General features: G+C 37.6%; 1 protein-coding gene across 1 annotated transcript in view; it reads right to left on the reverse strand.

The window, feature by feature from the left end:
* The window catches only part of Lmpt (four and a half LIM domains protein limpet), a 277,526-nt gene that overhangs the window by 204,308 nt on the left and 49,955 nt on the right, over window positions 1-23,263 (reverse strand). The window contains exon 3 of the mRNA XM_089088396.1: window positions 18,614-18,847. Within this exon, the coding sequence (XP_088944522.1) occupies window positions 18,614-18,847 (234 nt within the window). The remainder of the gene's footprint in view (window positions 1-18,613; window positions 18,848-23,263) is intronic.

A 23,263-nucleotide genomic window follows, 5' to 3' on the forward strand; every position in this document is an offset into this window, starting at 1 on the left:
GACTTTTCAAGTCAGATTTAATGGTGGGTGTTTAAAGGTTGTGTTATAATGGTTGGTGTACATCCGACTTTTCAAGTCAGATTTAATGGTTGGTGTTTCAATTTTGTGTTATTTTGGATTTGTTTGAATTTGCCCATAAAGGCTTTTTTTAGCTGTGGGTTGTAATTAACAAAAAAAAAAAAAAAAAATAAATAAAAAATAAAAAACAGTGTAAAATTTGAAACTTTAAAGAGCTAGATCTTTTTATCTAGCTTTTCTTATTTTCAAGCTTTATTCTAGCTATTTATAGATGTTTTGATCTTAGAAACAAACAAAGGATGTTGTTTTTCATGAACACATTCTTAATCTCACTAATTTCTAAAACTTTCCAACTTTTCCGACTTTTCAAGTCGGATTTAATCGTGGGTGTTTAAATTTTCTGTTATAATTGTGGGTGTACATCCGACTTTTCAAGTCGGATTTAATGGTTGGTGTTTCAAGCTTGGTGAATGGAGCTCGTCCGGAATGATGCAGACCATGTCTGCTGACCAAATACCTCTGGATACGGGGTTTCCCCTAACTAAACGCTCCGATCAGGGTGGCCTCAACCTAATGAGGTGGGTGGAGCCCACCCCAGGAGCCAGAATCCAGACCTAGGGTCGGTTGGGCTTGCAACCCTCCACCTGAGACCCATTGCAACGAAAAACTTAGCAACTGCCTCGGATAACCAACCTTCTTTTATCCCGTCACGACCCTTGCTTGCCCCTTGACTGAGAAACGACCAGCGTTTGAATCTTCTTGACCAATTTGGCCTCCGAATTGCCACCTGGAATGTATTGAAATTAAATTTTCCCGGAGCTAAGACGCTTTTGGCGATGGAACTGAAGTGATTCTGCATCTCTATTGCTGGAATAACAGAAACCCACCTAGTTGGGAATAGAAATGATCCCTTCAGTGAGAGATATCACCTTCTCTGGTATGGCCAGACAACCACCAGAAGAAATGGAGTCCGACTAGTTTTTTATGACAAATCCAAGAAGTGTCTACTGTCATTCACTCTCGTCTCGGATAGAATAGCTAATGCTCGACTCAATCACAAGCAAGGAAAAATGACGGTCCTTGTATGTTATTAAATAAAAAAAAACAAGTTTTTTAAACTGAAATTAAGCAGCGACATTAAAACTCAAACGAACAGAAATTATTCCGTTTATGACAGGGGCTGTCCCCTCCTCAACGCCTCGCTCTTTACGCTAATTTTTTTATTGTTTTAAAAAATAAAGTTGTTTGACAGAGTCAAATTTTAGCGTAAAGAGCGAGGCGTTGAGGAGGGGACGGAATAATTTCTGTTCGTTTGAAGTTTTAATGTCGCTCCTTACTTTCAGTTTAAAAAACTTGTTTTTTTTTATTTAATTTCTGATCGTTTTTTAGTTAATGCAGCTTTTATTTGCATAAAAATTTTACTTTTCTTTTACTAAATGGATGTCTTTACAAATTAACTTACGTAACTAACTTCTATATTCGTATATTTTTCTTCTGGCAAAAAATACAAAGTTGCAGATTTTTGCAGATATGAGCTTGCAACCTATGTAATAGGGTTTTCTGATACGCTGAATTCTGACGGTGTGATTTTCATTAAAATTCTTTCACTTGTAGGGGATGTTTCCCCCCTCTTTAAAAAATCGAGTAAATTTTCTCAGGCCTGTAGCTTTTGATGAGTAATACTAAACTTAATAAAATTTATATATTTAGGATCAGCATTATAAACACATTCTTTTGATACATTTATCGACATCAAAATTCCGTTTTTAAAAGTTTCGATTACTATTGAGCCGTATCGCTTGTTTTTTTATTGTTTTTTTATTACGTATATGTTATTAAGTATATGAAGGGGTTCTCCCCTTAGTCAATACCACGCTCTTTACGTTAAAAGTTAAAAAAAATTTTTATTCACAAACCCCTGAATCACAAAGGTCGTTTAATTAGAATATATAGCTCTTTTGAAAGCACTAAAAAAAACTGTAGCGTAAAGAGCGAGGTTTTGACTTGGGGGAGAACCCTCTCACATACGTTATAATTTCTGTTCGTTTTAAGTTCTAATATTCCTTCTTACATTTCAGTTGAAAAAACTTGTTTTTTTTTTTTAATTTCTAATCGTCTAATGATCGATTTAATTTCTAATGCTTGGAAATCCGGCACCCCCTTCATAGAAATATCTCTTAGACCAAAGAAACATCCTCAACGGAAATATTCTCCAGAGTAACCCCCTCCTCTAGCCCCCCCCAGAAAAAATCCTTCCTGAAAATGGTTGTATACTTCACAATAACCAATAAATAATGCTGGCAAGTCCGGTGCCCCCTTCATGGCAATTTCCCTTCCCCCATGAAAACTTCCATCATGAACAGATCCTCCAACATAATCCCCGACCCCCCCGTACCAACCACAAAAAGAAAAAAAAACTACTTAAAAAATCAGTAAACATCCCAATAACCAAAACTAAATTTTAAAAATTGGTAAAGTTAAAAACTTTTATCCCACCCTCTGGGAACTTCGGGGGATTAAGTCACCCTAAAAGACATATTCATCATATTTTCGACCATGCTGAACAAAATGGCTATCTCAAAATTTTGATCGGGTGACTTTGGGAAAAAAATAAGCGTGGGAGGGGGCCTAGTTGCCCTCCATTTTTTTTTTGGTCACTTAAAAAGGGAACTAGAACTTTTAATTTCCGTTCCAATGAGCCCTCCCACGATATTCTAGGACCACTGGGTCAATACGATCACCCCTGGGGAAAAAAACAAAAAAAAAACAACAAATAAACACGCATCCGTGATCTTTCTTCTGGCAAAAAATAGAAAATTCCACATTTTTGTAGATAAGAGCTTGAAACCTCTACTGTAGGGTGCTCTGATATGCTGAATATGATGATGTGATTTTCATTAAGATTCTATAGTTTTTAGGGGGTCTTTACCCTTTTTTTTTGAAAATCAGCCAAATTTTCTCATGCGCGTAACTTTTGATAGGTAGGACTAAACTTGATGAAAGTTATATATTTGAAATCAGCATTAAAATCTGATTCTTTTGATATATCTATTGGTATCAAAAACCCGTTTTCTAGAGTTTTGGTTACCATTGAGCCGGGTCGCTCCTTACTTAAAGTTCGTTACCACGAACTGTTTGATGCCCCGACAAACAAAGCTGACACCGAAACAAAGGACACTTTCTACTCTGCCTTGACGAATGAATTGTCTAAGATATCCCCGCACGATATTTTCATTCTCCAGGGTGACCTTAATGCAACTGTGAGCGACAACCACAATTTCTGGCAACAAGTCATTGGACCAGTTACTCCGGATTCCCTAAATGACAATGGTCTAAGGATTCTACAACTCTACAGCATGCACAACCTTGTGATTACGAATACCAAGTTTGCAAAGAAGGACATTCAAAAATATACATGGTACAGCAACGACGGCCACACCAAAAAAAAAATGATCGACTACATCATCGTGTCACAGAGATGGAGGTCTTCAATCAGTAACTGCAGGACGTATAGGGCAGCTAAGATTGGCAACACTGATCATCGCCTCGTCGTCGCTAACATGCGACTAAGGCTCAAAGCCCATCCCTCAGAACCAAGAACAGTCAAGATCGATGTCTCTCGCCTCTGTGATGAGAAGATACGGTAGAAATATGCCATTGATGTCTCGAACCGCCTTGACGCACTCCTGCCATTTGAAAGTTGTGAAAACGCATGGCTCTCGTTAAAAAAGAATGTCCTGGAATCAGTGACAGCAAATGTTGGACGGAAAAAACGTGCTAATTAAGCTTGGATTCAGTCGGATACGCTTTACGTCATAGAGAAGAGACGCAAGGCAAGGTTACTCGGTGACATGCCACCCTATAGAAGCCTTAATGGTGTCCGAAACATACTGATACAGCGAGAAAAGAAGCTCTTTGTGGAAAGGAAGGCACATGAGCTAGAGGGTGCAACCAAGAAAGGTGACGTTGGCAGTCTCTATAAGTATCTCCGTGATCTAATAGGCAACTTAGCCCCCTCGGTTGCATCTGTTGTCTCTGTGGATGGCCAGCCGCTCAGTGACGAAGCTGTCCAGGTCAGTCGATGGAAAGACCACTTCTCTTGCCTCCTCAACGCCGAAGCCGTAGTGCAGACTGACCAGGAACTCATCAGCCTAGCCGCCAGAAACCAGGAACTGCTGACAAGTGACACAAAAATTCCTTTCACGTCGTCAGAAATCTACACAGCAGTAAAACGTTTGAAGAACAACAAAGCGGCAGGCGTATGTGGAATATCCGCTGAGCTCCTGAAGTATGCTGGACCGGCGATATTACTTTGGCTCTATATGCTGTTTTCTGTTGTTTGGCGAACAGAATGGATCCCGAAGGACTGGTGAGCTGGTATAATCCTAACCTTATGGAAGAGAAAGGGGAGCAAGAGCATCTGTTCGAACTACAACGCATAACGCTACTTTCAGTGCCTGGAAAGCTCTTTGCTATGACCGTGCTGGATAGATGCACGAGTGTCCTCAGAAGAAAGAGGAGAATCCAGCAGGCTGGGTTTATGCCCGGGAGATCCACTGTCGAACAAATCTTTACCATGCACCAGTTAATTGAGAAGACGAAGGAATTCAGGAGGAAAGCATATCTAGCCTTTGTGGACTTCAAGGCTGCGTTAGACTTGGTGAATCGAAACTCACTCTTGCTGATACTTCGATCAACTGGTCTACCAGAGAAATACTGCAAGCTGTTTGAAAAGTGTTATGAAGAGACCGTGGGTGGTGTCCAAGTCAACGGCAAACGGAGGACGACATTCTGCATCACAACCGGTGTACGACAAGGGTGTACCGCTGCCCCGGAACTGTTCAATTGCTTGATAGATGATGTAATGACACGAAGAAGAAATCGCCTGCCCTTTGGTCTGCAGTTTGGAGATCGCGTTCTAACGGACGCTGACTTCGCAGATGATCTTGGTCTCGTTGCTGACTCTATCGACCAGTTGACTGAACCTCTGGAAGTCCTGCAGGAAGAGGCAGCAAAAGTGGCGCTGAAAATAAACTGGCTTAAAACGAAGATAATGGCAATTGAGCCCCCAAGCCTAGTCTCGTCCCCTGAGAACATAACTGTTTGCGGAGCTCATGTTGAAGTTGTAATGAACTTCACTTATCTTTGCTCCGTGCTGTCTAATGATGGCTCTATAGAGGAAGAGGTGTGCAGCCGAGTTTCAAAAGCCTCGTCTATCGTCGGAAGGCTCAACAATTTCTGGAGAATGCCGCATATATCTAGGCGCACGAAGATGCGAATTTATAATGCATCCGTAAGCTCGGTCCTCCTCTATGCAGCGGAAACCTGGCCTCTCAAATCAACAATCCTCAGCACGATAGACGTCTGCCAGACGAAACAGCTTCGTCGGATTGAGGGACTCCAGTGGGACGATTTTATAAGCAACGCAAGGTTGCTCGCATTCACCTCCCAAGTGCCATTCTCCGTCCAAATAGCGCACTGTACTCTCAGATGGTTCGGAAACCTCCTGCGTATGCCGACGATAACCCCAGCCCGATTAGTCTACGATTTTGACGCTAAGGCTCATGGCTGGTCTCGCCCGAGGGGCAGACCTCAGACAAGGTGGAAGGATAGCCTCAACAAATTCCTTGAGATAGCTAACATTGCTATTGACGAGGCCCCACTAATAGCAGCAGACCGGTCTGCCTGGAGGAGCAGAGTTGCGACGCTCCCTTTGCCGCCCCCAACGCGGCAGGAGCCTTAAGTCAAGTAAGTCAAGTGTTTAAAGTTTGTATTATTTTGGATTTGTTTAAAATTGCCCATAAAGGCTTTTTTTCTAGCTGTGGGTTGTGATTAACAAAAAAAAAAAAATCCAAAACAGCATAAAATTTTAAACTTTAAAGAGCTAGATCTTTTTATCTAGCTTTTCTTATTTTTTAGCTTTATTCTAGCTAATTATATATCTCTTGATCTTAGAAACAAACAAAGGATGTATTTTTTCATGAACACATCCTTAATCTCACTAATTTCTAAAACATTCCAACTTTTCCGACTTTTCAAGTCAGATTTAATGGTGGATGTTTATAGTTTTTGTTGTAATGGTGGGTGTACATCCAACTTTTCAAGTCGGATTTAATGGTTGGGGTTTCAAGTTTGTGTTTTTTTGGATTTGTTTAAAATCCAAAGATTTGGATTTTGTTTAAAAGAGCTAGATCTTTTTATCTAGCTTTTCTTATTTTTTAGCTTTATTCTAGCTAATTATATATCTCTTGATCTTAGAAACAAACAAAGGATGTATTTTTTCATGAACACATCCTTAATCTCACTAATTTCTAAAACATTCCAACTTTTCCGACTTTTCAAGTCAGATTTAATGGTGGATGTTTATAGTTTTTGTTGTAATGGTGGGTGTACATCCAACTTTTCAAGTCGGATTTAATGGTTGGGGTTTCAAGTTTGTGTTTTTTTGGATTTGTTTAAAATTGCCAATAAAGGCCTTTGTTCTAGTTGTGGGTTGTGATTAACAAAAAAAAAAAAAAAAAAAAAAAAAAAAAAAAAAAAAAAAATCTAAAACAGTGTAAAATTTGAAACTTTAAAGAACTAGATTTTTTTATCTGGCTTTTATTATTTTCTAGCTTTATTCTAGCTATTTATAGATGTTTTAATCTTAGAATCAAATAAAGGATGTTGTTTTTTTATGAACGCTTCCTTAATCTCACTAATTTCTAAACCTTGATTTAACCTTCATTAATATGCCTTTGCATAAATTGAATTGTTTGGTGAAGCTGAAAGAAACTTTGCACACAGAATTTAATTATTGGTTTTTTCATAACATTTTATTAAAATGATCAATTTCAAATGCTTTGCTCCAAAATTTCTACTCGTTTCAAGTTCGATTTGGTCAGTTTTTGTAATTTCTTTTCGTTTGGAGTTTCATTCTAAGCTTGAAAAAGTATGGGACTTTTTTTACTCATCTCTGGTTTCATGTAGCTCTTTAAGTTTGGTTGAAAAACATCTTTGTCGAAAAAGTTTTCCGAAACTGATTTTACTAAAAAAAATAAAAAATATCAATACATAATACTTTGATTAAGCTTATTAAATGTTAACCAAATTTCAATTCGGGATCCAAATTTTAGATTTGAAAGGACACTTTTCTAATCATAATACAAAAAGGCTCTAAGATTTTATAAGATTTTTCTTATTTTTCCATTTTCAGAAAATAATTGAACAGATTTTTTACCTCCCTGTCTTCACACAAACGGCCCCCTCCAGTTAAATGAATATTTAACCTAACAAATTAGAAAAACTGAAGAATACAGACTATTATGTAATAAAGGAAGATCCAAAGCATATGCTAAATAGACCAAAAAATGCAGAGACATGGCTCTTCACAGCATTGAAAATTGAGCATGCCAGATTTGTGTATATTACTAGCCCCTTTGTGCGCTTGGCTAGATTTCTTCGTGACTCGGATGTAAATGAGCCACTGTCTCTCATACTAAAAGACTGATTAAAAACGTTAGTGTTTAAAGAATTAATTGAGTGTTTAAAGAGACTTAATTATTTCATTAATTAATAACTATATATCCTAGCTCTTATGGCATAAGTTGACCTGTTTGGAGAAGCTGAATAGAAGTTTAACATAAGGAAAGAGTAATGTTTTAGTAGCGCTTGTGGATAATTAAATTAAGAAAACAATTTTTTTCAACTGTAAGTAAGGAGCAACATTAAAAAACAAACATAAATTATTACGTATATGAGGGGGATTCCCTCCTCAATGCGTCACTCTTTAGGCTAAAGTTTGACAATTTGTTCCAATTATTTAACAATGACTCCTGAAACACAAAGGCCGTTTAAATCAGTGCTTCCATTCCACTAATGTGGGTATAAAGTATTTAATCGCAAAAAAAGAGTAGAATTATAGTAGGACACAATCCGGAAGTATGTTATCGTGCTTACTATTTGAACAGGTTTGTTAACAAAATTGTTTCTTACACTATATTACCAGTGTTTCCACTTCAAATTTTTCAATCCTTAAAAGGCAGGTGGAAAATCCCTAGAAATACCTATTTTCAATACCAAAATCTCGAAAAGTTTCCCGATTTTCTGACATCTTTCCAAGTTACAAGTAAAGCCATATTAGGCTGGCTTTTAATAGCATTTGTTCAAGATGGCCTATTTTGAAACTCAAGACCTTTTACTTGCACCAAAATATCTTCTTTTGACGTTTAATACAATACTTTGTATTTATCGACTAGTTAAGTTCGGTTTAGATTTATAGATTCTGGGTCCAGGTCTCAGATTCCGGACCATATGAATATATTTTAATTTTTTTTCTTTCCCATTCTTTTTTCCTTCTCTACTACTGCTTTTGCAACACCCTTGGTTTTATTTAATTTGGTACGACGAATTGCCATATCCAAACCGTCGCTTTACATTCATTATTTTTGTTTTGTCTTATTTTTTTTACATTGAGTTGTTAATTTGAAGCAGAGTGTAGTAGCAAAAATGAATCACTTAAAGCTTGATTTAAGGACAGCGCCTGCATTTTGATCTTTTGAATTATTTGATTTTTATTAGTGTAGACTTCTACCTGCCTCCCTGTTTTCCAGAAATTGCGAATGCAGACGCCCTTTAAACTGTATTTAGGAAAATTGAATGATAATTACCAAATAACAAGATTCAAGAGAAAACGCCAACTGCTAAGATTAATACCCTGAGTCATCGTTGCCGTCGCCATCCCCATCGTCTTTCCCAAAGCCTAAAAAAGCGACGCATTCGGACGCAGTCGCATCAAATTTCACGGACTTCATTTTTTTCTTTAAACTCTCGGTGAATCTAGGAGGGCCTTTACGTTTCATCCCATACTTGACAGAAATCGTCGTAGCCAAAGTTACGTTTTTGAGCCCATTCCTCTTTTCATTTTTCACTTTTTTCAGAACGTTGAAAAGTCTTTCCAAAACGACATCTGAGCAGGGAAGTCCAAAAATAAACCGAATGACAGGAAGAACGCTAGGGAACTTTAGCTTTCCACTTGGCGTCTTGATGGACGCCACCCAGCTCTAAAAATCAACCAAGTTTCCGCCACTGAGCAAACTGTCGTCTGGGCTAAGCAGCATCAATGTCCGCCACACTTTTTCAACCGCCCAAAATCCCACGAGGGATGCCCAAACTTCTGGCAAAAATGCCGCAACGATAGAACATCACCATTTGATGCGACTTTTGCGTCGACAATCTCTACAAAGTTTTAAATGTCGTGATCAAATGGAAATTGGTCGACTAGCTGGGACACAGCTTCAATATAAAATTTCTGGGCAATCTCCTTGATGCTCTTGCATTGCTCCTGAACTTTTTATATTTTCCTTGTAAGGAAAACAGACAGGTGGTTGCTTATAGTCCCAGGTAAACCTTAGAGGCGGGTAGGAAGAACTCTTCTCTCTTAAGGTCCACAGACTCAATTCGTTTCACATAGTCTTTTACCATGAAACCCTGACAAAGGCTCTTGACAACTTCTAGCACTTCTTTTTTAAGCAAGTAAAATCATAAATGTGCATTGGTGCTTCTATTTGTATTTTTCTATCACATCGGTCCTCCCAAGTTGGTTATTTTGTTTCAAATTTCACGGGTCTATCCAAGTCCAACAAAAACAAGAACGTTTGTCAATCACTATTGCCGAAATCCCGCCGTTGTATCCGAAATTGCTATTTCTATAACAAAATCCATAGGCTCGGCAAGTAAAAAAGTGGAAAATCCAAATTTAAAGTAGAAATAAAGTTCTAAAGTAGGTTTAAAAATATTAGAGGGGAAACATTCAAAACAAAGTACTCTACTCTAAAATATAGTAGAAATGGAAGCACTGGTTTAAATAGAATAATAAGCTTTTTTAAAAATTTTTAAAAATTCGAAAAAGAGCGAGGTATCAAGGAGAGGGTGACACCCCTTCGTATACGTGGAAATAAATGGACCAATCCTCCCATTTAGTCCCCTGATATAAAAATCCCCCTCTTCTGGAAAACGTCTGTATTGGTTATTCCCAATAACCAATACTGCTTGTAAGCAATAGGCAAAGTTTATAGCTTGCAGCCCTTCCCCCAGGGACTACAGGGGGTCAAGTCTTCCTTAAAAACATAGTCATTAGATTTTTTGACTACAAAATGGTTATCTCAATTTTTGATCGGGAACTGTGGGGAAAAATGCGGCGTGGGAAAGGGGCTAGATGCCCTCCAATATTTTTGGTCACTTAGAAATGGCACTAAAACTTTTGATTTTCTATCAAATGAGCCCTGAACCGATCTTCTAGGATCACTGGTTCGAAACGATCATGCCTGAAAAAAAAACATACAAACAAGATTTCGTGATCTTTCTTCTGGGAAAAAATGTAAAATTCCACATTTTTACATATAGGAGCTTGAAACCTCTATAGTAGGGATTTCTAATTCCCTAAATCTGATGGTGTGATTTTCATTACGATCACTTGATATTTTGGGGATGTTTCCCTCCTTTTTCCAAAAATTAGGCAAGTTTTCCCAGGCTCGTAACTTTTGATGGGTAATATTGAACTTGATGAACATAATATATTTTGAATATGCATCAAAATTCAATTTTTTGGCTGTATCTGTTGTTATAAAAACTTTGTTTTTAGAGTTCCCGTTATTATTGAGCTGTATCGCTCCCTACTTACATCACGAACTGTTTGAAACGAAATTGTGCAAAACTACAGAGCTATTAATTATTTATTATAATAACTATTATTTAGCTATTAATTTATGAATTATTAATTTAAGAGCTATTATTAATTTATCGTAGTTTTGTGAGTCTTGACTTTTTCAAAATTCAACCGTAATTCATCATGAACAAATCAGAATGAAGATTCATACCATATTTTTTTTGAAAGGAGAAAACACAAATAGAATCAAATAATCTACCAAGCATACAATTACCACAAATCAGTATCAATAAATTAATGAAACCCAAAACAAACAGAAATTAAAATAAATAACAGAGTCAAACTCAAAACGAGAAGAAATTAATATGAGAAGGGTTCAAAGCCCCTATGCTTTCTAAAAGCCAGAATATAATTTGTACTTTACTGAACAAAATTCAAATGAATTTACTGAAAAATATTTGCATTGTCAGTTTAAAATACACAGAGTGATATTTACTCCTTAAAATCTTAGTTAATTTTGATTTCTTAAAGTGATAAAATTGAAAACATTTAAAAGAATTTTTTTCAGAAAAGTACAAGTTATATTCTGGCTTTTAGAAAGTATAGGGGTTTTGAACCCTGCTAATATTATTTTTTGCTCGTTTTTTAGCTTAACTCTGTTATTTATTCTAATTTCTTCTCGTTTTGGGGCTCATATATTTATTGATACTGATTTGTGGTAGTTGTATGCTTGGTAGATTATTTGATTCTGTTTTTTTTTTTTTCATTTTTGGTTTAATGGAGTTCTTTAATTTTTTTGAAATACTTATTTTTGGAAAAAATTTCTTAATTAATTTCTGTTCGTTTTATATTAGCATATTCTTTTTCAGGGAAACAGAAAATAACAGTTTGAATCTTTCCGGTTTTCCTATAAGAATTTATAGTTTGGCCTGCTATTTATATGCTGGAGCAACTTTTTCAGCAATTTTTAACAACATAAACTCTTTTGAAAATCAAGACACAAAAGGTAGTGTTTTATTTAGTCATATACATCCTCTAGTTGACCTGACAAATAAAAAGTTAATTTTATTAACATTCCCAAAAAATTATATTTATACTCTTTCACAGCCTGGATAAACTTAAACTCTTTAAATTTAGTTAAAGTTAAAGAGCAGAAGTAGCAATAGAAGTAGCCCCGAAAATTTAAATTTAATACCCTCAGTCCCCTCTAAAGCATATACGACCACCATTTTTATAAGAGCCTTATATGCCCCAAGGGCATAAATTACAACCCTTTCCCTTAGAGCTCTAGGGGGGGGGGGCGTCTTCCTCACAGACATATTTTCAGACACCTTCAACTACGATTAAATAGCTTACAACCCTATCTCCAGGGCGCTGGGGGGCTGTGTCATCCCTAGAGACATTATTATATGTTATTTTGACTATTTTGAAAAAAAGAAATCGCTGTTTCATAATTTCAATCACATACGTTTGGTGAAAGGAGCGATTTTAGGGGGAGGGGGCGAAATACCCTCCATCACTTTAGACGCTTAAAAAGGAACTAGAACTTCCAGTTTTCAAACAAATGAGTCTCTTCTAAAGTTAAACAACCATCCCTTCCAGAAAAACCTTAAATGCCCTCTGGGAATAGCTTAAAACCCTTGCCCCTAATCTCTGGGGTTTGATTCAACCCCAATAGCCTTGTTATTTGATATTTAAACTATTTTGAATAGAATGGATATCTCGAAATTTCTATTAGATGCATTTCGGGACAATACGACGTGTGTGGGTTCGGGAGGGGGTAGCTGCCCTCCGATCCCTTTGACTTTTAAAAAGAGCATTATATCGAATGATCAGCAATCCAATGAGGTCCCTTTGAAGTCTATATGACCACGATTTCTATAAAAGCCCTACAAACCCCAGGGTATAACTTACAACCCTTACTCTGAGGGCCGGAGGGATTTGTTATTCTCAAAGACATAATTTCCGGAGCTTTCAAATACCTTGAACAAAATGGCTATCCCAAAATTTTGATTTGAAGTGTCTGGGGAAATGATGGGTGGGGAGGGGGGGTCAGTTGCCCTCTGATTACTTTTGACTAGTCAAAAAGGCACTAGTTCTCTCAATTTCCAATGGAATGAGCCCTTTTTGAAGCTTCTACGACAGCACTTTCTACATAAACTTGCCTGCCCCAACGGTATATTCTTACAACTCTTGTCCTGAGGGCTATGGGGGGGGGGGGTCATCTTCAAAGACATAATTTACAGACCTTCCATGTTGGGCATGGGGGGGGGGGGTTCTCCCTCCGATTACTTTTGACTTTTGATTATTAATAAGGGACTAGCCCTCTCAATTCCCAATTGAATTAACCCTTTTTTAAGTTTCTACGACAACGCTTTCTATAAAAACCTTATATGCACTCAGGGTATAAATTACAACCTTTGCCCTGGAGCTTTTTTTTGGGGGGGGGGGGTTGTAATCCTCAAAGAAATAATTATCAGAATTTTCAACTACGTTGAATAAAATGGCTATCTCAAAATTTCGATTGGATAAGTTTGGGTAAAGGGTGGGTGTAGGAGGGGGGTTTGTTGCCCCCAATCACTTTCGACTGTTAAAAAAGGCACTAGCCACTTCAATTTCCAATCGAATGAGCTCTTTTTGAAGTTTCTACGACAGCGCTTTCTATAAAACCTTATATCCCCCAGGGCATAACTAACAACCCTTGCCCTGAGGGCAGGGGGGGGTCATCCTCAAAGACATAACTTTTGGCCTTTCAGCTACGTTGAACAAAATGGCTATCTAAAAATTTTGAGTTGCCCTCCAATAACTTTCGACTATTAACAAGGGCACGAGCCCTTTAAATTTCCAATTGAATGAAGCATCTTTGAAGTTTCTACGACAGCGCTTTCAATAAAACCTTATATCCCCCCAGGGCATAACTTAAAACCCTTGCCCTGAGGGCCGGGGGGGGGGTCATCCTCAAAGACATAACTTTTGGCCTTTCAGCTACGTTGAACAAAATGGCTATCTAAAAATTTTGAGTTGCCCTCCAATAACTTTCGACTATTAAAAAGGGCACGAGCCCTTTAAATTTCCAATTGAATGAAGCATCTTTGAAGTTTCTACGACTACCCTTTCTATATAAACCTTAAGTGCCCCAAGGGCATAACTTACAACCCTGCCCTGAGCGCTGGGAGGGGGGTTTCATCCTCAGAGACATAATTCCAGACGTTTCAACTACGTTGAAGAAAATGACCATCTCAAAATTTTAGTTGTATGTGTTTGGGGAAATGGTGGGCGTGGAAGGGATGTTAGGTGCCCTCCAATCACTTTCAACTACTAAGATGGGCACAAGCCCTTCCAATTTTCAATCGAATGAGCCCTTTTCGAGGTCTCTACAACAAATCTTTCGATACGAAGTACCCTGGTCTGAACAAACCAAAAATAATACATTGTGCCAACATCGTTCTTTGCTTGGACAGCACTGTTGTGCTGCCTATGATGAAGGAAAAAAGGGTCGTCCCTGGTTTTGCTCCGTCCACCAGGGGTCAACCAAAAAGCGGGTTGTTTCTGAGTTCTGTTGGATGAGGTAATGAAAAAGGGATTGAAGAAATTTGAAGCTTCATACGAGGGGCTAGGAAAGAAGTTTGAATAGATTGTAGTTGAGGAACAGTGTGCGTAACTGTGCTAGTCTCAAGCAGCTGGGTGATGCAGTGACCTGTTAAAAGTAGCAATAGTAATTTCTTTCTTTTATGTAATTTATTTCCCATTTCTTTTGCTTGCTTTTAATGAACCTTGTTTTCGAAGCTTAGGCAAGAAAAAAAAAAACAAGATAGGAACACTTTTGAAGTAGGACGGGGGCCTTTTCTGGTTTAATAGGATGGTGAGAATGTCGTGAGATAGGGCCGTTATGCAAAATTTGTATGGAATCAGGTTTTAGTAGAGTTATACTCCCTTTCCCAGGGCTGCATCTACGATTTTTTTTTATCTGGGGGGGGGGGGTAGAGAATTGCAAAGGATTTTTACGCGGGGGGGGGGGGCTTACAAAAAAAACTTAAAAAACGCATCAAAATTCGGTTTATATTCACTTTCGTTACGTTTAACGAGTCGGACAAACTTTTTTCGGGGGGATTCAACCCCAACCCTTCTGGATACGACCTTGCTCTTGCCTTAAACAATTTTAAATGTAAAATCCTTATCATAGGTTCAAGCATAGAGCAGAGCTTTGCTACTTAGGAACACATATTTTGACGATGAGGAACATCTTAACATATATTTTCTTATGTACTTGGCTGTGCTGACAATATCAAGAATCGAATTATTTTAGAGACAAAATGACACCAGTCAAGTCCGTTGCGTGACAGTTTTTCTTCCAGTGCAATGACAGGTAATTTACAATTAAGAGTCATAAAATTGACATCCCTGCATATAATAGGGCCTTTAAAGAGGAGGAGATGTGGATAATTAGGGGGATCTTCTAGGGGGGTAACCGCTTTTATAAAGCATTTTTCTTATGTCTGCTTTTACTTACTTACTTATTTATGTCTCCTGGCGGCCGCTGCTCGGCGTAGAGAGTGACGTCTGCCTCCTCCATCTACTTCGGTCCACGGCAAGCGTTTGCACTTCGCTCAACCTGATATTTGCCATCGTCAGGAACTCGGACAGGCTGTCAGACCATCGTTTCTTCGGTGGGCCGCGAGGTTGCTTCCAACCGGCTTTGACAGGGTTGAAGTCATGGATCGTTTTTGCAGGTATGTGTGGAGGCACTCGAAGTAGGTGTGCGAACCATCGTAGTGTTCGCTCGGCTGCTTGGGTCGAAAACCGAGACTGCTTGGTGAGCTACAGCAGCTTCTCATTGCTGACGAAGTCAAACCATCGTAGACCTTCTATCCTCCTCAGGCTCTTCGACTGAAAGACATCAATTGCCTTGAGGGTTGTGGCTGAAGCTTGCCACGTGTCAGCTCCATTGAGCATCACAGAGCCAACGAGGGCGTTGAAAATCCGCAGCTTCGTTGTGCAACTGATGTTCGGTTTTCGCCAGAGGTGACGGTTCAGTCTGCCCATGGCAGAAGACGCTTTGGATATTCTCGCTTGTAGTTCAGAAAGAAGCGAGCCATCTGAAGAAATTATGGAGTCCAGGTAGGTGAACCTTTGGACAACTTCGATGCTAGTGGGGCTATCCAGGCTAACTGAAGGATTGACAGCAGGGGAGGATGGGTCTATGGCCATAATTTTTGTTTTAGTCCAGTTTATCTGCAGTCCTAATTTTGTAGCCTCTTCTCGTAGGATTCGAAGTGCTTCCAGCAACTGCTCCATGGAGTCCCCCAGAATGGCCAAGTCATCGGCAAAATCAGTATCTAAATAACACGATCTCCAAACTTGAGTCCAAAGCTGAGACGTGAAGTAGTCCTTGTCATAACGTAGTCTATGATGACATTGAAGAGCTCTGGGGCCACTGCACATCCTTGGCGCACTCCTGAGGTGATTTGGAAGAACGGGCTGCGCCGACCGTTCACCTGAACACAGCTCTCCGTCCCATGGTGTAGAGCTTTGAAGAGTCTGCAGTATTTCTCAGGGAGGCCTGTCGATTCTAGAATCCACCAAAGAGCTTCTCGGTCCACAGAGTCGAACGCATAACGGAAGTCGACGAAGGTAAAAAAAAGCTTTTTGTCGGAAATCCGTGGCTTTTTCTATGATTTGTCGGATCGTAAAAATCTGCTCGATGGTTGAACGGTCCGACATGAAACCAGCTTGCTCCGGTCGCCGGATTTTACGAATGATTTTTCGACATTGATCTAGCAGGACCATTGAGAAAGGTTTTCCTGGTACAGACAGTAGGGTTATTCCACGGTAGTTCAAGCAGTCGCTTCTAGAGCCTTTCCTCTTCCATAAAGGGATAATGACACCCTTCCCCCAATCTTCGGGAATTATCTCGGTTTGCCAGATTGTAGAGAACAGGGTGTGGAGAAACAGGAGCATAACAGGACCTGCATATTTTAGCAGCTTAACACTTCGGGTCCACAGGCGGTCCCATTGGCAAACCCACAGGGGGGAAGGGGGCGCCCCCCCCCCACGTAGTCTAAAGTAGTGTTATTTACTTAATTAACGCAAGTTTGCGTTAATTAACTTTGCTCCTAACGCAAGCTTATTGGATCGACCTTTTTTGCGCCCCCCCCCCGCTAAAAAAAATCATGGATCCGCTCCTACTAGATCCACTCTACTTGTTTCATTGTGTAATGACCTATTCCTATACATATTTTCTTTTGATCAGTCTGATAAAATTGTAGTTTTCATTAATGAATCTAAATTTGATTTATTAATTCTGACAATTTGAATTTTGCTTTTTTTCTTGTCTGTGTTTAGTGTGTAGCTGTTTTTTAGGCGTTTTCATGTTTTGTTCTATTTTTGATAATTGAAACCAAACTATGAATTAGGCCTTTAGGCTGGTCAAAAGCAGTTTTTTAAAATAAATATCTTATCTAATATCTCGGTACTGGCGCACTAATTGGTACACACCGTTATAGACTGTATCAAGGAAACCAGACACGAAACCCGCTAGCGGGTATTTGCAATAGAGAAATGGAATGCAAAGCGTGGTTTTCATTGCGTTTACAATATTTAAACTGTAGTTTGTTGGGGGGTTTAAGGAAGGAAAGGTACCTATGTTAGGTTAGGTTAGGTTATGTATTTAATATATCCTATGCTTTACCCCCACCCCCCTTAATGTGCAAATATATAGCCCAAATTTGTTTCTAAACTATTATGTATTCATGCTATTTTTTTTTTGTTAGCATTAACCAAACTTGACTTCTTTTGTGTGCACCATTTAGTGCACAAGTACCAATATCTCACTTCACGATCAGTAGATCCAGGCTGTTGCTTAGGATCGGGCTCACGGTTTGCTCGACATGTATGGGCTGGTCCTAAGAGTTCTTGCGCTGCAGCAAAGCTGTGTCCTTGCATAGTTTAGAGATAGAAATGAAATCAAGCTTTTTTTTTTCCAGAGAAAAACATTTCGGTTGCTTGAAAACAGATCTTGAGTTTGTTTGGAATATGACAGAGGAGTTCATTTGCACTGATTCAATTGTAACAACAAACTAAACGCTTTTGGTATCTTGAAATTTTCTTCTTAGGGGTTAACGTGTGAAACTAATGGTTCTTGGAAATAAACAATCGTAAAGAATCTTTGGGAAAGACTAATTATGCGGAAGTCTTAATGCAGGTGCAAATGGAACAGAAGCCACTGTAAATATGACCAAATTCTTGGCAGATAAAATTCTGATTTTAGATTAACCATAGGAAAAACTACTGACTACTGAGCATTTTTTTTATTGGGGGGGGGGTGGGATTTAGAAAGATGGATTTAACTTACATTCTTTTGTTCCTAGATAAAGGGCAAGAGGGGACAGGGAGGAATAATCCTGGAATAGGTAAAAGAACTGTAATACAGAAAATGGTTTATGATAAGCCTTGCGAACTTTTTTCTTGTAAAAACTAAATTAATTTTTCTCTTGTTTCTTGGAATTTATTGGAAAAAACTCCAAAAAATGAGTTTTTCAAAGAAAAGTAAGTAGCTTCTTGAAATCCAAAGATGAGCAAAATAAATACAAATAGTAATTACTAGTTAAAGCGAACAAATATTGATACAAATGAATCAAGGGAGTGAAAGGATTAGGTACAATTTATTTTTATTTGTATGTCTTGATCAGCTTTATAAGATCATTTTATGTTTTAATGTTGCCTATATTATGACAATTAAAACGAAGCAATCAAAATACGAATCGTTCTTAGCACAGGGCAAGTGTCGCTCTGGTCTTCAAAAGGATGTTATCCCTGTCCCTGTTTGTTAGAATATTTGTTCGTTTCAAGTTGGTTTTGATGATGCAATTATTTTTTTTAATTTTCGACTTCATATAAACATGAGAAAAAAAGCTTTCAATTTAACTCTTTTTTTCCTTAAAAGTAGCTTACCATAGGTTTCGTTGTCCCCTGCTTCACGTACCCATAGTCCAAAGCTATTTCATTCCTTGCATTTATAAAGCTAACATAGTCATTTCGATACTGGGTTTCGAGATGACGACAATATTGAAGGTTGAGATCCTGTCGAGGTAATTGTACTGACAACTGTTGTTCTCTCCATTTCTCTCCTGTGGAGCCTCTTAGTGGTACTTTATCAGAAGGGAGTAAATTCATGTATTCTTCTACCTATAAATAAAAAAGACTCTGCAGGAGGTAAGTAATAAGCAGTAAAAAAGATGGATACAGTCCTTTTTAAAATTAAATGGTGTTAAAACGGTTACAAATCGTTATTCAGAAACAGTATCATGCATTATGTATAGGAAGTCTGCACAAGTAGACTCAAAATCTGCCCTTTTAAAAGAACTCGAATGCTTAACTGTGATTTGTCAGGGGGACGACTTTAGAAAAATTGAAGAAGTTGGGACAAAGTTTTTTTTCATTTTATTTTATTAACAATACAAAAAGTATTTTTCAAAATATAGGGGGGGTGATTTCCTCCCTCGCCTGATTAGTGCCATTGGGTTCAGTGTTTCAATCAAACCTCCGTACTCCTCCGTAGAGTCCAACTTGCAAAACTGTAGGGAGTATGATCTTTTAACGGGTCAACGAAGTCATTCTTTCTTTATTTAATCACAGATTGTTAGTAGTGAACATCGTTTTCTGACGCATAGTTGAAGTTAACACTCAAGAATTCCTGTGAAATTGCCGCTAGAGTTCCGTTTTTAGGTGCCAGGTTTGACTCGTATCTTAAGTGGGTTCAAAAAAGTGATTTTAAGTTTCTTTGCGTTTAACCCAAAGAAATGTCAAAGGATCTTCTTAAACAGAATCCAAGAGCAGTCCCTAAAAGTGTTGTAAAACTCCATAAAAATCAGCTCAAAGTAAATATTGTTTGAGCAATTTGGCGTCTTTGTGACTTCCTGTAGAGCGATCTGCCGTGATTGAAAAACCTTGACGCCACAAGATATGTATTATTTATGCTGTTGGTACAATGAATAGACAGCTCTATGTTTAATAATTAGTAAAAATTTTATTTTTTTTATTTTAAACTAGCCTCTTCTTATCTTTACGAACAGTTGACATTATTCATGATACCCTTTCAATTCTTACGAAAATTTCAAAAATATCATTTGAGTAATTTGGTAGCTTTGAGAATTCCCTGTTGTGCTAGAAAAATCCACTAAAGGGCCCTTTGTCTTTTAAATGGTCAGCCGAGTCTAGCTTGGTCATGCTGAGGCTAGAAAAATGATTTTTAAGGTACTGAATGCCCTTAACGTGCACTATAATACTATACACTATGTGTAAGTACTTTCGGCACTGTTTTACAAAGTGGTAGGCGCGTGACAAATGTTTTGAAGACCGGATAGGATAAAACCCGGTACTTATACAAGACGCTGTATAAAGATAGGCATTACAAAGGGTTTCTCACTCTGGGAACTATATTTAAACTTTAGATTGTTGGGGTTTAGGGGGATAAAAAGCTACCTAATTTGGGTTGATTGGGCTAGGATAGGTTAGGTTATGTGTTTAATATATGCTATGCTTTACCCCTCCCCCCTAATGTGCAAATATATTGCCCAAATTTGTTTCTGGACTATTACATTTTCATCCTTTTTTGTTTTATTTAATTAGCGTTAACGAAACTTCACTTTTCGCGCGATTACCGCTTTGTAAAGCAGTACCGTACTTTCGCCAACTGAAGTTATTGGAGTGAATTATTGAGGAGTAAAGTTATATTCAGAACCCGAAATTGCAAATTGGAGTTTTTATCTTAGCAGTTTATTACTTGACAATGTTCATAGTCTGAAATCATTCACGTTTTTGCTGGTTTGATTCGGTCAGGTCGAGAAATTCGGTCATTTTTAAAATAGCCCTGCTCATGTAAAAAAATATTATCCCAAAAAATTACCGTATGGTTTTTGAACTTCAAAAATTTTGAGATGTATAAACAAATATGGCCTCACATAGCACCTTTCTGTGATGTATGCGGCCAATCATTTTATTTCTTAAAAAGTGTCTGTAGGGGAAGCCATGCAACCACACCTTTCAAGATGCAATCTGATCGGCAGTTGTGCAATGTATTTGACTCAGTAAACAAACAAAAAAAAAGTTAAATTAAGCCTTATTGGCTCTTTTGTGCCAATTTTTAGGTTAGTGAAAAGAACAACCTCTTTTTCTGTGTTCTTGAAACAGTTTGTGGTAACGAACTGTAAGAAAGGAACGACCCGGCTTAATAGTAATCGAAACTATAAAAAAACTGAATTTTGATACCAATAATTATATCAAAGGAATCGGATTTTTATGCTGATTCTAAATATATAAGTTTAATTAAGTTTTGTCTTAATCATCAAAGGTTATGAGCTTGAGAAAATTTGGCTGATTTTGGAAAAAGGGGGGAAATACCCCCTTAAAGTCAAAGAATTTGAATGAAAATCACACCATCAGATTAAGCGTATTAGAAACTCATACTGTAGAGGTTTCAAGGTCCTATCTTCAAAAATGTGGAATTTTTTGCCAGAAGAAAGGTCGCGGATGCGTGTTTATTTGTTTTTTTTTTCACAGGAGTGATCTTATCGACCCAGTTGGCCTAGAACATCGAGAGAGGGCTCATTTTAACGAAAATTAAAAGTTCTAGTGCCTGTTTTAAGTGACCAGCAAAATTGGAGGACAACTAGGTGCCGTACCACGCCACTTTTTTCCCGAATCATCCCATCCAAATTTTGGGATAGCTATTTTGTTCAGCGTAGTTGAAAGGCCCAATAAATAAGTCCATGTAGATAACATGACCCTCCACAGCCTCGGGAGAAATGTCTTTAAGTTATAAAATTTGCCTATTGTTTACGCATGGTATTTAGTATTGGGGAGTATGATTGCATTTTTCAGGTGGGGAGGAGAGGCCGAATTTTCCTCTAAGGGGATTTTGCACGGGGATAATTTACCATGGAGATGGAAGTTTCCAGGGGGTGAACTTTTCAGGGAAATCTTATACTGATGGAATTCGCCAGAATTCGTATGCGAAATTTCTTTATATGTATTACTTTCTCTTTCACGACTCAATTTTATGCGTGGACATGTTAAGGGTAATTGTCCGGGATAAATTTTCACCAGGAATTAATTATCCAGAGGATATTTTCATGGGGAGGGGATTTTCCGCCATATTTCCTGGCGTTATTTAAAGAACGATCAGAACTTAACTAAAAAAACAAGTTTTTTCAGCTCAAAGTAAGGAGCAACATTAAAACTTAAAACGAACAGAAATTATAACGTATATGAGGGGGTGTCTCCCCCTCAAAGCCTTGCTCTTTACGCTAAAGTTTATGTCTGTCCCAGTTCTTTAAAAACGACTCCAGAAAGACAAGGATGATTTATTGGAACAATAAGTAACTTTTTTAAAAGTGCCGAAAAACTTTAGCGTGAAGAGTGAGGTGTTGAGGTTGGGGCAACCCTCATATACTTAATAATTTTTGTTCGTTTTAAGTTTTAATTTTGATTCTTACTTTGAGCTGAAATAATTTGTTTTTGTTTATTTAATCTATCTTTAAAACCTTGTATTAAGAACTTTTGGTTCACATCCTGATTAAAAAATGTTATGTAATAAAAACCAGTTTAAGTAGAATAAGTAACCGCAATTAGTTAATATGAAAATGGGACAAGGATATGAAAAAGATACTTATTTTCTTCTAGTTATTAAGACAAGTAACATTAATAGATCAGCATAAGCGTCACAAACAAAACTAGAGATCAGGATGCCTTTCAGGTTTAGAAATAAAATTCAATATGATACTTCCTCTAACAAAATTTTGCCAGATAAAATGTGGCATGTGTGGGTGACACGGAAGATGGAATAATTATAAATTGTTTGCTGATTACAAGGACGAAATACGAAACATCGAATAACTAGAAAAACTTAATTAAGTATTAATAAAAAATCGTGATGCTATTCAGATTAAGAAAATAAGTTCCAAGATAGTTGTTCTGGGATAATAATGTAATAAAGGAACTTGTAGATTAAATATTTTTCATTAAAGAATGGTTTGGGGTTTTGAATAAGACAAAAGACACGTATTTAAAAAAAAACAAACATAGACCATTATAGGTTAGCTGCAAGCGTATTGATATTAATGATGTGGGTACCCTTAGCCTCCAAATTTGCATACATAACTCTTATTTTATTATTTTATCATATGGGGTAAATTTGACTTTTAGGACAAATACGAACACAAAAATTAAATTCGTTGGGGACGGAAGAGGGGTAGATTTGTTCAGAAAATCTTAAGATACGATGCGTACACACAACAAACAAAACAAAAAAATCAATATATATCTATATGAACGTGTCAAAAAAAGCAAAGTACTTTTCAAGTTTAGCAAAAACATAATAACATTTTGTTGAAATGAAGTTTAATTTGAGTGGAAAAACAATGGAAATGGGGAAAATCACGCTTGTGATCACGAAACTAAACTATGCAACCAAAAACGTTAGTAAAGACTCCATGACTTTGCCGGTAAAATAAGACAAGGAAAATCCTGATACTTTTTAGCTTTACAAAATAAATATCGAGAAAAGTCTTTCGATGATGTGTTTTTAATGTTGATTTTATTTAT

This window comes from Artemia sp. Qi Xiang Cuo, chromosome 1 (assembly GCF_049724085.1).
Source record: "Artemia sp. Qi Xiang Cuo chromosome 1, ASM4972408v1, whole genome shotgun sequence".
NCBI lineage: Eukaryota > Metazoa > Arthropoda > Branchiopoda > Anostraca > Artemiidae > Artemia > Artemia sp. Qi Xiang Cuo.